This window comes from Malaya genurostris, chromosome 2 (assembly GCF_030247185.1).
Source record: "Malaya genurostris strain Urasoe2022 chromosome 2, Malgen_1.1, whole genome shotgun sequence".
Taxonomy (NCBI): domain Eukaryota; kingdom Metazoa; phylum Arthropoda; class Insecta; order Diptera; family Culicidae; genus Malaya; species Malaya genurostris.
The window spans coordinates 211,906,683-211,921,872 of NC_080571.1; the positions used below are offsets into that span (position 1 = coordinate 211,906,683).

At 36.5% G+C, this 15,190-nt stretch overlaps 1 protein-coding gene across 1 annotated transcript; it reads right to left on the reverse strand.

Moving 5' to 3' along the window:
• Positions 1–9,853: 9,853 nt before the first annotated feature.
• On the reverse strand, positions 9,854–11,027 carry LOC131427384 (mantle protein-like). Its single transcript, XM_058590528.1, has 2 exons — positions 10,915–11,027; positions 9,854–10,785 (listed from the first exon to the last, which is right to left on the reverse strand). Exons 1-2 carry the CDS (start codon positions 10,918–10,920, stop codon positions 10,234–10,236), a joined length of 558 nt encoding a protein of 185 aa, XP_058446511.1. The 5' UTR covers positions 10,921–11,027; the 3' UTR covers positions 9,854–10,233.
• Positions 11,028–15,190: the final 4,163 nt, after the last annotated feature.

A 15,190-nucleotide genomic window follows, 5' to 3' on the forward strand; every position in this document is an offset into this window, starting at 1 on the left:
ACTAGTCGGACCTCTCAGTTTGAGCGAATTCACATCGAAGCATTGTTGTATTGAAATGAGGAAAGGCAACTGTATGCAATTACAGCTCCGGTCATATTTGCTCTGGAAATTATACGTAATATATACGATATTTAATTAAACACACCGACTCGAACGGACCAGCAAACATTTGGATGTTCGATTCACGTTTTACTAATGAAATTTTTTCATTTCTACTTATTGGAACTATGCAGTTTTCTTTGATGGCTCTGCTATTTAAAAAACTACAAGATACAGCTCAGTACGGTTGTTCGAACTGTTGACAAAGGACTCCACAACTATTGTCAAAATCGTTGCTAAAATATGTTGGTAGCATGCTCTATGTTTTCCAAATAAACTTATTCATGTCTGAATGAAATATTTGTTCGAAAATGATTCTGTATGAATTCTGAATAGGGTTGCCACCTGCACGAATTTTGCCAGGCAGTGAAGGATCTAGGAGAAGCTGCCGGACTGCCGGAGTTACAAAAATTCTGCCGGACCGCGGCGCAATCGACGACTCCTGAAGATTCACGTTTTAACTCGTTATGATATAAAATAATCATTCACTTATTATGAGATTGCGAAATAAGAAAGTTCAGAGACTGGATTCGAACTTGCAGAGCCTAACATTTGTCACGGTCGATGCAAACAAGTTTTTAATTTTACTCGTAAGTCTTTATATCAAAACCACAACAACCATTTCTATCATTCGCCCACTGAAGATATATGACATGGTAAAATCTGTATTAGCTGTTCATATGTTACAATCATACGAATTGTCTAGGATAAGGTGGAACTAAACAACAAAATTATGTTTACTACGAACCGAGTAACTCTTTACTTTTCCTAAAAATGTTTTTCTAGCTTCTTTGCTATAAAAGAACTGAAAAAAAATTCCGCGAATACGGACATCGAGTATTTTGAAAACATTCCGAAAAATAAAAAGAAGTCGTTAGGAACGCCAAAGAATGAAATCCAACAATAAAATATCATTTGTAATTTTCAAAAAACACAATTTTTAATATTGAAAGGTTAGCATTTCATTTAAATTTCCTAAAAAATTAAAAACAAATCTTATTACTCTCACCGATTTAATGTTGAGAAAAAGGAAGATGAAAATGTTTCAGAATGGATAAAAGAGATTTAATTTGTTATCGATTTTGTGGTTAAGTCCCGAGTGTCAAACAAGACAACCACAGTGGGATTCCAATATTGAAATTTGTATATATTTATATATATTTTTGTAAGTTCTTAGTTTACAGCGTATATACCGGAAAGTATAAGCATTTGGTACATGTGTAGTTTCTGAATTCCAAGTTTGGCTCTTTTCAATCCAATCATGCTCTGTAGGGAACGCTACGTTCTTTCTTGTATCCAATAATGTAATGCGGGTGTGAAGTCTCAAACGATTGCTGTGATGGAGATAAACTGGTTGCTAATGATTGTGGAATGGAAAATGGTAACCATGTTGTGATCTGGTACCACACAGTACAGATTTTATAACGATTTATGCTAAAAGAAACTTGCAAACAAGATTTGTTCTGGAAATATCTGTCTGCATTCAATTTTGATCAAGATATTATGATTGTTCATGACCTGTTTAAGCAAAGATTATAGGCTTTGAGTAATTTTTATCGAAATAAAGCTCAACATACTTTATTCATATTTGGGTTATTCCTGTGAATGTTACAATTAGCAACAAATTATGCAAAACTTCAAATCTGATGCGATCTCAGATCTCATAGCTCCGAATTAGGCAAATTAGACAAAACCATGCGCATCACTAGCTAAATACAAACACCCCTAACAAAATGCGAATAATGTGGTGTAATTACCACTCAAGCACGTCTCCAACATCATGTGTTACGTAACGATTTTTTTATATTTGCAGCATTACAAGAAAAGTTGAAAAAAGCAACTTTCTTCAAATGCATGATCTTTTTGCTTTAAATTAATGCCGAGCGAGGAATGCCTTGAAAAGGGTTGTTTATTAGTTGGTGTTCATGTTGGAAGCTTCTGATTACGATCATCTAGCACTCTATGATCGAGATCATCCTGTGATTTCCACGACTTCAAAAAACATAAGAATTTTAATGAATATATTTTTCGTGCGACCTGCTTTATGACATTAAAGCATGACAGATTATTGTTTCGTTTGACGGCTCTTCTTAAATTAAAACACTTACGTCGAGTAGCGGAATTTATATGTTAACCCTGCACTTACCTTATGATAAAAAAAACCGGAATTTTCGTTTTAAAATTCCCGTGCTTGTCCAATCGGTAAACTCCTATTCTCTCAACGTTGGCAACACTTTTATACACATTCTGTCAAATTTTGACGCATATCGTACGATTAGTTTTTGTTTGGCGTCTATACAAAGAGGTTGAAAATTATTCGTGTGGCGATTTTTATAATGGATGAAAAGTTAGAACAACGTGCGTGCATCAAATTTTGTGTTGCAAATGAATTTAAGTGTTCCGAAACGTTGAAAATGTTAGAAAAGGCCTTTGGTGAATCGTGTCTAGGAAAAACACAGGCATACGAGTAGTATAAACGCTTCAAAGGTTGTCGTACAAGCTTGGATCGTGATGAGATCCCTGACCGCCCAATAACATCTGTTACTGGAGAAAACATTTCGATATTCGTGGTGTGGTGCACTATGAATTCCTTCCGGACGGTCAAACGGAATTATTAAGAATATTATTTGGCCGTTATGCGTCGTTTGCGTGAGGCCATTCGCAAAAAAGGCCAGAGTTATGGAAGGAAAACTCATGGATTTTACACCACGATAATGCGCCGGCTCACACAGCGTTGGTTGTGTCGCAGTTTTTGGCCAAAAACTCAACCAATATCATCAACCAAGCACCGTACTCTCCAGATATGGCCCCGTGTGACTTTTTCCTCTTCCCCAGACTCAAATTGCCATTGCGGGGAACGCGTTTTGAGACCATAGAGACCATAAAAGAGAATTAGCTGCGTGAACTAAAGGCCATACCTTCGGCGGCCTATAAAACTTGTATGGAAAATTGAATCAAGTTGGCATGCATGTATTGCGCAGGAGAAGAGTACTTTGAGGGCGATAATAAAGAAATTTATTAAAAATTGAAATTTTGCGTTTTTACCTTTTTTTATAAATATAAAAAATAGGTATAAAATTCGCTCGAACTTTAGAAAATTTTTCCGAGGGTCGGAGGGCCGAGTGTCATATACCAATCGATTCAGCTCGACGAACTGAGCAAATGTCCGTGTGTGTGTGTGTGTGTCTGTATGTGTGTTGTCAACTAAGAGGTCGAGATCTCAGAGATGGCTGGACCGATTTTGACCAAACTAGTCGCAAATAAAAGGTCTCCCCGTCACCCAGAACGCTATTGAATGGTTTTGAGATCGGATGTTTACTTTTTGAGTTATACGAAGTATTATGTCAAAATTTTCAGTTTCTGACAATATCTGTCACAATTGACCTTGAAAACAGAATATGTTTTTAGACTTAGATTCCACACGGTAATAGCTATCCAACAAGCCATAGATTGTTAAAATCCGTCCATTTTTAACGGAGATATAGATATTTTTGTGTAAGCGACTTTTCCCCTTATGCCAGTAGTAGGAATTTTGAGCGCTATATGATAATGCAATGCTTGGGAGCAACGTGAAACACGATTTTTTATACTGGTTCATACGATTGTTTCTAAGTACCACTAAGACTGTGTACAACATCCTTTTTCATGACAGTTTGACTCCGACCAATTTTAGCACGATTCGTTTTTGGCAACATAATCGTTCGAATACGACATATATAAATCGGATGATGGCCAAGATGGCAGCATTTTCGAGTTAAAAACAATTGCATAATTATTTTGATTTAAACTACTGACAGTAATGAATGCTGGAAGAACATGACACCAATATACCATTCGAATCAGTTCGTCGAGATCAGCAAATGCTTGTGTGGAAAATAATTTTACTCAATTTTCTTGGAGATGACTCAACCATTTTCTACAAACTCAGATTCATACGAGACGTGCTGCCAAACAAAGTTTCTGAATTACGTCTGGATTTTACTTCTGGTTCCTGAGCTACAGGATGATATGTGAAACGAAATTAAAAGATTGTAACTCATTTTTCTCATAGATGGCTGAACCGATCTAAGATTCAAATGAAATCTAAAAACCATCTAAGATTCAAATGAAGGGTCTTAAGATTCTATAAAACAACATGAGAACTAAAACATCGAAGAATATTCAAGCAAAAAACTCATGCGGATTGATAAAAAACCCTTCTTAATCCACCTAGTGGTGTGATAATGCCTTTCTCTTCTTTCATAACAGTCGCATGAAAATATATTTCATACTTTTATTATATAATTTCAGGTACTAATTTTGACACCAATTGATTCAGATTGATTCAAGTAGTTCACAAAAGCACGCTTCAGTGTTTATGTCACACAGTCAGCATCATTTTTCCAAACTAGTGCTTGACATTTGCGTTGCCTATTTGTATGAGAATAGTGATGCTAATCTAAAATAAAAAAAAGCCTTCTTAGTTCACTTAGTGGAATTTTCATATATCTTGAAAAATCACCATAGAGGGGAGTACATGAAATTTTCGAAATCGAAAAAAAAATTTGATGCTAAAAGGCTTAGAATTGCATGAAACGTCGAGATTTAGTGTCATCTCAAAAAAAAATTTTTTTGAGAAAATTAACTTTCTGGGACTTTGAAAAATTTTCATATTTTTTCTAAGTCCCAAAAAGTCGATTTAAAAAAAAAAATACAACGCTTTTTGTCGGTTACGTCACTTATACAATTATATCTCCGGAACCAAAAGTCACAGCCATTTCATCTTCGAACTTGATCAATGGCCCGACAGTAGCTTTCAAACGAGCCCAAGTTTGTTAAAATCGGTTCAGCCATCTCTGAGAAAATTGAGCGCGTTCAAATATCTTCGAAAAGTGCACACACACACATACAGGCATTTTCCGATCTCGTCGAACTGAGTCGAATGGTATATAACACTATGGGTCTCCGAGGCTCCGTTCGAAAGTCGGTTTTTCCAGCAATTCTAATACCTTTCTATAGAGAAAGGCAAAAAGGTATCATCTCACTGCTAGGTGGATTAAACACGTTTTTTTTTAATAAAATTCCGGTTCATAAGGTGTATATATATATACGAAATTGTTGTTGTTAAGGGAAACCCCTCGAAATTGTTAAGGGAAACCCCTCGAAATACAGGGAATATTAGGAACTGATCGACATAAATGTAAGTGTATAGTCTAAAAAATGAAATTTACACATGACATGAAACAAAGCATGCCGCATTTTCGAGTATCAAGAGTTGATATCATATCGATCAACTTTCTGTCTGCTTTAATGTCAAGTTCATTTAAATTAGCTATGGAAGCTATATTTTTACATCTTTTGTCGTGAATACGACTTACTTTACTATGGGGCGCCTTTTTACCCCCTGAGAGAGTGATAAGTTTTTGATTGTGAATATCTCTTGTTGTATCTAACGTATCAACGTAATTTTTGCTACATTCCATCGGAAATATGAACACAATTTTATGATGAAATTTTCAGTTGTGTGACATAATCTCAAATAACTCAAAATTAAACTTTTCTGAAATGTTTGGTATAAACGTGTATCAAAGAGGATAATTCATAAGGCGCGTTTGCCGTTCTCTTATTTTGAAAGCTCATAGCTCAGTGATCTGTGAAAGGATTTATATAACCGAACTACCAATAGATTCGAAATTTTTCAACTTGAATGTATATTGCAAGAACATTGAAGTTTTTCAATAGTACACTATTGGAAAACCTGTTTGATTTGACCCATGTCAGCACCAGCCAATCAGAACGCGTTCTGAGGAAGAGAACAAAATATCTGCTTCTGTACAACAAATCGTTCGAGAAAAATGTTCCGAACTGTGCTTGATATGGTAGAGAGCTCTACAATTTCGTCCTTCTGTAAGGAAGATATGTGCCTATATCTTCCTTACAGAAGTGCCTATATGTGTGGCCGTTGGTACCGCCCATTTGTGAAAAAGATACAAACGATATCGAGTAAAAAGAAACCTCTTAAGCAAAATTGATTCAGTTTGGCATCATTCGGCACTGCGAGCGGTTGTGTTGCGGTTCGTCCGCAGAGCCAGTTTCAATTCAAACAAGAGCGATTGCGGTATACAGAGCTGCTGGTCGTTTGCATTGGAGAGAAAGAAAACGAAAAGTGAACAACTTTGGGAAACATTAGCAAAATCAGCTCTTCTAATGGCTCCAAATGTTTTCTAAAGAACTATTAGAATTACTTATTTGTCAAAATATGCAAATCGGAAGTGAATTCTAATTAGAAAAATTTAGAAGCTTTATCTCGAATATTTTTTGTATTGAAAAATTATTTCGCTGTTACTGGCAATTTTATGTTCTTGTAAAAATACGCCGATGATAGTTGTTACCGATTTTAATAAATATGATTCAAAACAAGATAATAGCTACTATGCTAGGCACATGTATTGATCTCGTATTTGCTAGAAATATCAATGCAGCAAGCCGTAGATATATTTCATACTTTTCATATCACAGGCCTATTTTATTATTGATCAACCCAGCGAATTAATGTTTTCTTCATGGGAAGATTATAATCGGTTGTGAACGGTATACCTAGGACAATACTATCAGTATCTCATCATTCATATTATGTCACATTTTCGGCACCATTTCTCAAACCAAGCGCTGGACATTGGCGTTGCCTTTTTGTATGAGAAGAGTGATGCTAATCTAAAAAGCTTACTGAAATCGGTTCAGTTCTCTCTGAGAAAATTGAGCGGTAATAAATCAACTTGTTTTGTCTGCTACGTCACTTATACCATTATATTTCCGGAACCAGAAGTGACAGCCGATTGATCTTCAAACTTGATCAATAGCCCAATAATAGGTTTCAAACGAGCCTAAGCTTGTTTACATCTATTCAGCCATCTCTGGAAATTGAACTATAAAAATATGTTCGTGAAGTACACACACATACAAACATATACACATACATACATACACACATATATACATACACACATACATACATACACACATACATACATACACACATACACACGCAGACATTTTCAGATATCGTCGAGCTGAATCGAATGGTATATAACAATTAGGGGCTACGAGTCACCATTCCAAAGTCCAGGTTTTTTTCAGCAATTCTAATACCTTTCTATAGGGAAAGGCAAATATGGTAGGGTTAAAGCAGACCTTCGTAAGTTGGGCATCATTATTATTAGAAAGGTATACAGGCGCATTTACAACTTTTGTCACAAAACATAGCTTGTTTTTCTTGATATATCTTTGATATCTAGGAATCTACGAAGTCAGGTAATCTGGTAAATTCAAACGAAGTTGAAGTTTTTCCATCTTACTGTAAAAAAACAATCACACACAGAGACATTTTACGGTCTTGACAAACTCAATCGAATGGTTTATGGTAGCTTTGCCCAACCAGGGGATTGCGAATCAATTTTACGAACAACATTTTGTGTCGCAATATTTTACTAGAACGTGTTTTCGTGTTGCTTCAAATTCAATATAATAATGGTTTTTGCCAAAATAATAATCAATAATCGGAAGGTTAAAATAGAAATATCGGATGCGTTTTATCATAATTATATTTGTTCGGTCCATTCTTGAAAGCTTGAAAACGAGTTTTACTATTTTTCAGCCTTTGCATTTATTTTAATGCCATTCCACTTCTTTTCGACACCATTTTTCTATTACTTTCATGCAAAATTAGGTTCCATATTTAAAAAAATCAGTCTTGAATCAGATTGGTTTCTCCATCTGTGCAAAACAAATGGTTTGTCATACTGAAAATGTGTGGAAAGTTTCAGCAAACCAGAGCAAGTCGATCTTTATTTTGTCACTTTTTCTCTGTGTGTGTTTAACATATTCCAAACTGTGGAACGTTTTAAAACATTTATTCAAGGTTTTGCCACACTTTCCAATTGAAAAAAATAGTTAAAAAACCTTCAACGATCGCTTTTTTCATTTAAAATAAACTCACTCTTTGATTTAGGAACCACTTTCGTCTGAAGTTTTACAATTCATCATGTTTCTGAATATTTACTAATCGATTCGTCTCAAAACGTGATCACTATTTCACACAATTACACCACTATTCAATGTTGGATGACTTTATAGTTAGTAATGTTTACTTTCCACTTGTTTATTCAACGATTAAAGACTTCTGAAATTATTTGATAAGCAATGAAAAATATGAGATGAAAATTTGCACTTAATTCATTTGATTGTGCTTTGTTTTCATCTCATTTCGATTTCCATTTTAACATGTGATTGGTCCGTTGATTAATAAACAATTAAAAAAGTACTGTAATCAAATACTAATAGATACTCAGAGAGAAAAGTCTAACGTTTTACTTCTCACTTTTTATGAACCTTTACAAATCTGTATTAAATTTAGAAAATCTGAAATTTGATTTAACGAACGCGAACGCAAAATTCTATACAATACAGATAAATCTGTATGAATGGCATTTCTGGTTCTACATTTTGTTTTTAGAAGCGCTAATGCCTAAATAGTAACAATCCTTTTTTGTTTTTTTTCAATTCTCCAAATGCAGAGTAAAATTTTAAATTTGAAACGAAAGGTAATAAAAACGATCCAAAAAATTTTAAATGTCGAAATGATTCCAAACTGTTTTTTTTTTAAATATCGTGTGTTGTGTCATAGTTGGCATTAGGCCCTTTTTGAGGAAAATTCTGACATTTAGAACCTGAGAGTGTAATAGTGCAATATTTTGGTTTTGATTGCTGTCGCCATTGCTAATTTATGGGATGAATAAAGGACCAACGATACCTTTGAGATGAAATTAGGAGCACAGTAGTGAACATATCAGAAGTGTTTTTAGCTGGTTTTTTAATTATTATTTTAATTTCCAAGAAATGTGAATCAATTCCCGATGTGGAGCAAGGCGAATTAAGCAGAAATATGAAAAAAAAAAAACGTAGTGATTTTGGCGGCTAAATCAGGTTTTCAAGGTAACGTCCTTACAAATGAGATGAAATAGGGAGCCCTTGCCCTACATAAAAACCAATTCGCACCCTCTCATTCTGCTACTGTCGACGCCGTTCTGTTGACCATATGTCATCATAGACTTTTGACCATCTTAATTTTGCCACCTCTTCTACTGTTAATTTCTGAGATTTCTTGAATAAAATTTCGATGACAATATTTTTAGATGACCTTTGTGTTTTTTTTTTTCAATAATGCAGTCATACATAAATCTGATTATAATAGTTAAGACACAGGAAAACATAGCAGAAATAGAGATACAACCTTGATGCTTTCCACGTAACAGTGCCACTACGATCAAAACAGCACTGAATTAGAAAAAATGCATGGATCAAATGTACTTACATGAAAGATTCGTTAGACAAACCTCATTATAACGAATAGCTTCTCTGCAAAGTGAGGGATTTATAATGGCAGTTATTGGATGCTGCACTAGGCAGCTGTCAGTTGGTTGAATAGTACTTTCAATTTTACACTCATCATTACAACGGCCTCCGTTCGAAGAAGTGATGTGAAGACCTTCACTCGGCGGCAGCTTCTTACTCTAAATTACGATCTGCGCTACGAGCTTATGCTGAGCGGGATTGAGTTGGTACAATGCAGTGCTTGGTCATAGAACTAATTAACATAATTATGAACTTCCTATGGTTCTTTACCTGCTGGGCATTGAACGACTACATATTGGATTATATTTCACAATAAGCGAATGATGGTTCTGGGTCATCTTGTGGAACATTGAAGCTAGTACAATTTTCAGTTTTCAGCCTTTTTTTATTCTTTTTTATTACATTTTGCCTACAAAATGTAGGCAAAGTAAAATAATTTATTTACATTGGTCAACAAGTTGAAAAAATGATCGGTTTGTAGCTTACGAGAGCTATGTGCTTTTCTACGAGACGAAAAGTTGAGTATTCTCTCCAGCAATTGTAACAAGTCGAGTATCGATATGAAACGGTGACGTAAAACAGCACATCGTAAATCGAGTGACTTGCGCGGGCTAGAAGCGATGAAATACATGAAGATCACAATATAGGAATAGCTTGAGCTTGATTTTATGGGATTAATAAACATTTTTTGGGAGTTTATTGGTTAGCCTAGGTTAGCCTGTGGGCTAGAGCCAGTCTTATAGTTTAATGGTATGAGTGGATCTCGGAGTACGAGTGGCTATGCGGTTCCCAACCGTGGGATTTGACATAGACTGGCACATGCTTCTCGACAACCACTGGCTTCTTCACGATGACTGGGTACGGTTTCTCGATGTGCACTGGGTATGGCTTGGGGACTTCGATGTATTCCTTAACCTTGACTGGAACCTTGACTGGGTAAGCAACTGGTTTCTCGACGTAAACTGGAACCTTCTTCTCAACCACGACTGGCACGTGTTTCTCGACGGTCACTGGATAAGGGACCTTCACCGGGTACGGGACATGTTTCTCAACTTCATATGGCACTGGAACGTGTTCCTTCTTGATGATGGTGGTAATATGAGGCTCATCCCATCCATGCGACAGTTTCGGTGATGCATCCCAACCGTGCGAATCGTATCCGTATCCCAAATCCCACAGGCCTCGCTTGTCCTGCTTCTTCTCGCCTTCCGCTGGAGCGGCAGATTTCTCTGCTTCCTTCTTTTCCACGGCAGCACCGGCCACGATGGCCACAGCCATAGCAAACACTACAAAAGCCTGTGAACGATAAAAACACATGTTTTTTTTGGTGGTAATCACACGAATGCAAACACTTTTCTAGCAAAGTCTTTCAAAAGTCCAAGAAGAACACTTCTGTTATTCTAGAACACAATCAAAAACACGCACCTTCATTCTTCAACTGTTTAAACGTAGGAATTGTAACACTAGTAGATGTTCAAATCTGACTGATGGCTTCACAAACTTTTCCCAACATATTTATACGCGAGCAAGAAAAAAACAAGCCACTCTAGCCAAAATCATCACAAAAGTGTTGGAATTTCAACCCCCGGCTGCAGTTTCAGCAGCAGCGGCAGTAGCATAAATTGACTTAGCGGCAAACCGTGAGAGCAAGCGAGCGAACAAATCGGATAGACCCCGCTTTTGTCTCCGCGTCACTCGTTCCAGTGTGCTTTGGGGTGTGCACAAGACGGAGGAGACGGTATGGAAGCGATCGATGCGCGCGACACACGGCAACGTTTCCCCCCATCATCGGCATCTCGGGGGGCCTATTCCGCGGATGACCCCCGTTTTAGCATAGCACATAAGCACCCAGGGGCAGAACGCAGAACGGACGACCGGCCGACCGACCGAATGCGGACTGGTTTTCACAGTGGGAGCAACCCTCGAGATGAATCAGTGTATCGGTATAGGTCGGTGGGCTGTGGATTTTCACAGGTTTGTCATTCAGTGTTCATTGTTTGACCTATTGGGGAGGTTTTCCGCGACTTGGACTTTGTGAGTGTGTTACGTGTGCTCTAGAACAAAGCTCGAAACCGTTCAGCGGAGATCATTTCGTTGTGTAATGGGAACTTTAATTCAGTTGATTCGATTTTCCTGTTTTATTCGAGTGGTTGGAAAATTTTATGAGCATTGGAAAAATCACTAGTTTCTAATTATTTGATAACTTGATATTGTCTTCTTCCTTTATTTGGTCATGTTGGGATTAAAATACAGCAAATATTTAAATATAGTTTCAACTCGCATATGGTTCATAATGATGGTTTCACACGAGTATTCAGGAGCGAGGACGAAATATTTTGTATTTAAAGTGTTGGCTCTCGCTTTCAACATATTTTGTCCATTCGTCAATTGATGGATACCACCTGACAGAAAAGTCTTCACCTTTTATTGACATACATTTATCGAGACATTTTTGTTTACATACTCGAAAATTGGAAACTATTGCTCAGCCAGTGCATCGATAAAAATAAGTGATAATTAAAAGGTGCCAGATCTTTTGAATATGGCGGGTGCGGTAGAAGTTTCCAATCAAGTGTAGAAATTGTTTCTCAGACGTTACCATACTGCAGAATGACTTTGTCGTATATGCGAACCAATTTGGTCACTTTTCGATTAATGAATTTCTCAAATTAATGATTTGTTGACGGTAGCGAACGGTACAATACTCCCTTCAGATCCCACTACTCACAAATAACTTTTTCTTTTTTGTTAAAATTATTCGGCCTTGCACTCGGCGTTATCCATGTTTTTTTTTGCGTTTCAGGCTCTCAAAATTTATTAAAAAAAATTCAAAAACACTTCCATTTATAGTTTGAAATAGCCAACCTTTTGAATTTTTCTCATTGCTATCAGGTAATCGGAAATGTTCTGCTGAGTGACATTCAAAAACAAACAAAAAAATATTGTAGCTCGTAAGTTTCAAACTTTTCCGGACTTGTTTCCGTTTTGTGACAATAGCGTTAAAATCGCTTTTATAATACGATGAAACCAGCGTTCACAAGTTTTTACGGTTGGAACAAACTTTCAACAAGAACTCGATGACTTTTCAATGTTTTTGTTTTTGTTTTGATTAGCAAGAAACTCAGGACATGCCCCAAATACTTTTTATTTGGCTCCAAATTTGACAGTGTTCAAAACGAAAATAAAGTATTTTTCTAGCTCGTTAAATCAACAAAAAGCGCCTAACATTTGAAATATAATGAACGGAACGACATTTTAAATTTTCGCGAGGAGTATGTAGAGGAAATCAATTTGGGCCTTTGTGTCTTCTAAAGAAAAAAACGTACTTGATCCACCTAGCAGTGAGATGATACCTTTTTTATCAATCCGCATGTGTTTTTTGCATGAATATTTATCGGTGTTTTAGTTCTCATGACATTATGTTAATAACCGTCGTTTTAAGCGGCACTTTGAGATTTTAATCATTCATTACTCTGTAATGTCGAAATCGGATCGAATTTGAATCTAAAAGTGTGACAATGGATTGAACATTCCATGATATGTCCAAGTAAGTTAAACTTTAGAGTTTACGGTGTGTGTGTGTGTATTTGCGGGGGTGGATAATCTCATGTAAATCAACCGATTTTCACCCGGATACAACTTCCGGTTCTAAAATTACTGGCTGCACGGAAAAGCCAGCGATCGCAAAACAACTAAAATATGAGTTGTTTTTCTGATTTTGGTTGGTTAAAATTTGGGACAACTAATCGATTGTTGTTTTAACAAATCTGTCATTTTTGATTTATCGTATCGGCAGGCTTAGCAACGACACCCAACAAGTAACAAACAAGTAATGAAACGTTTCAGTTGAGCAATGCCAAACACCCTGAGCGAACAATGAAACGTTTCAATGAGGTGTCACTCGTGCACTTGAGAAAAGACACAATCCCAGCAAAGTTACTTGTATGCATGAAAGCAAAAAAATGTCTCAGTTGTTTCAACAAATTATTCAGTTATTTGAACTTAAAACGCCAATTGCAATAAATATTTTTTACTGTTAGCCTCTTCGTTGGCAGCTAATCGTTCACTGCTTGTACAACGAAATTTTACCTAATTAACTGCTTATATCTTTATCACTAAACTCACAAAGGATATGGAAATGAACCAAAAGATTACAATTCTCAAAAGGGAACTCACCAGAAAAATGATCACAGGGAATTAGGAAATTTTTCCTTGACTTGCAGAATGGCTCGCTGGTAAACCTAATGCTACAGATACACTTTCAAGAAAATACAAATAGTACCACTTCACTTTAGCAGAAAATTTTTAAGCGTTAAGCGGTTTAATAATAATAATAAAATTGACATGAACTGTCCTAGTACAGTTACTGTCAGATGAAATCAAAACATTTATACTGTATGAATATCTATTTAACACATGGAAAACTTGTTTTGCAATTAACTGTTATATTCTTCTGCATACTTTCACTTACATAAAACGACCACAACGTAACCAACATAAATGACGTTCATTTATCATTGAAAATTTTCAATATGAAACGTTTCTGGTGAAATGAAGAGATTTTTTGTTCTGCGTTTTGCTGTCTTCGGTCTCCGCCAAGTGACAGCATTTGAATACAACAATTTCGATTACCTGAATGGTTATGACAAAATCAACAGATATGTTAGTTGAATCAACAACATTTTAGTTGAAATAACCAGGGCGTGAAACAACTATTGCAATATTGTAATTTTGTGATCTGCGGGTTCTCCGTGTGATAAGAACAAACATTTCATTTTCAGGAGCGCGTTTTTATACTTGGCACGGAAAAATCAACCCAAATACATTCAAATAACCGTATAATTCTTCAATTAGGCAAGTTTGGTTAGTTGATGATCAAATACGTTAATTTTGGGTATACCGGATCACCGTTCCTGGTTCCGGAAATACCGGTAAAGTACTAGTGTGCTTCAAACCGGAAATCACTTCAATTTCTCAGAAACGTCCAGACCGCTCTACGCAAACTCAGATTTAAATAAACAGTTTTATTTTTTTTTTTTTATTCAATATTATAGTATAATTTTAAGGCACACTGCTTAAGCTCTAAGATGCCAAGGGTATTTACTAATCTTAATTACGACTAACTTAAAACTAGAAAAGTATCATTATGTAATGTAGCGGTAGCGGATTCTCGAGAAGCTATCGGTAGTGGCCGGTGAATTGAATATCGCATGAGGGTCTTCCATATGCCGTTGGCGAAGATCCATGTTGGCCGCATCCTTCGGTCCGCGTGGGTCCGCGGGAAACACCCCCAGGCTACGAAGGCCCGGCGGGTGGCCCGCATGCTGGTTTTCGACTGGGGCGGCCTTCCGTGGACGATGATGGTGATGTTACGGAAGAGAATGAAAAAAAAGTAAATATTGTGGAAACGGGGTAAAAAGGGGATGTGGGAACAAAATGTTTGAAAACGATAAAGATCTAATTAGTTGCCATCGGGATGGTGAAGAGATAGGGAAGGGGTAACGAAAAAGTTAGTGACAAAAAAAGATCTTGTTAGTTCCAATGAAGATGGTGGACAGGGACGGGGATCGAGAGAATCGGGCGGATGTTAGTGTCGAACCTGTAGGTGGAGTTTATACTTTCTGAGCGAGGGATAACACATTACACTTGTATATCAATGTGTTTAAGGTACTGGTATATGAGAAGCATATATAAACTATCC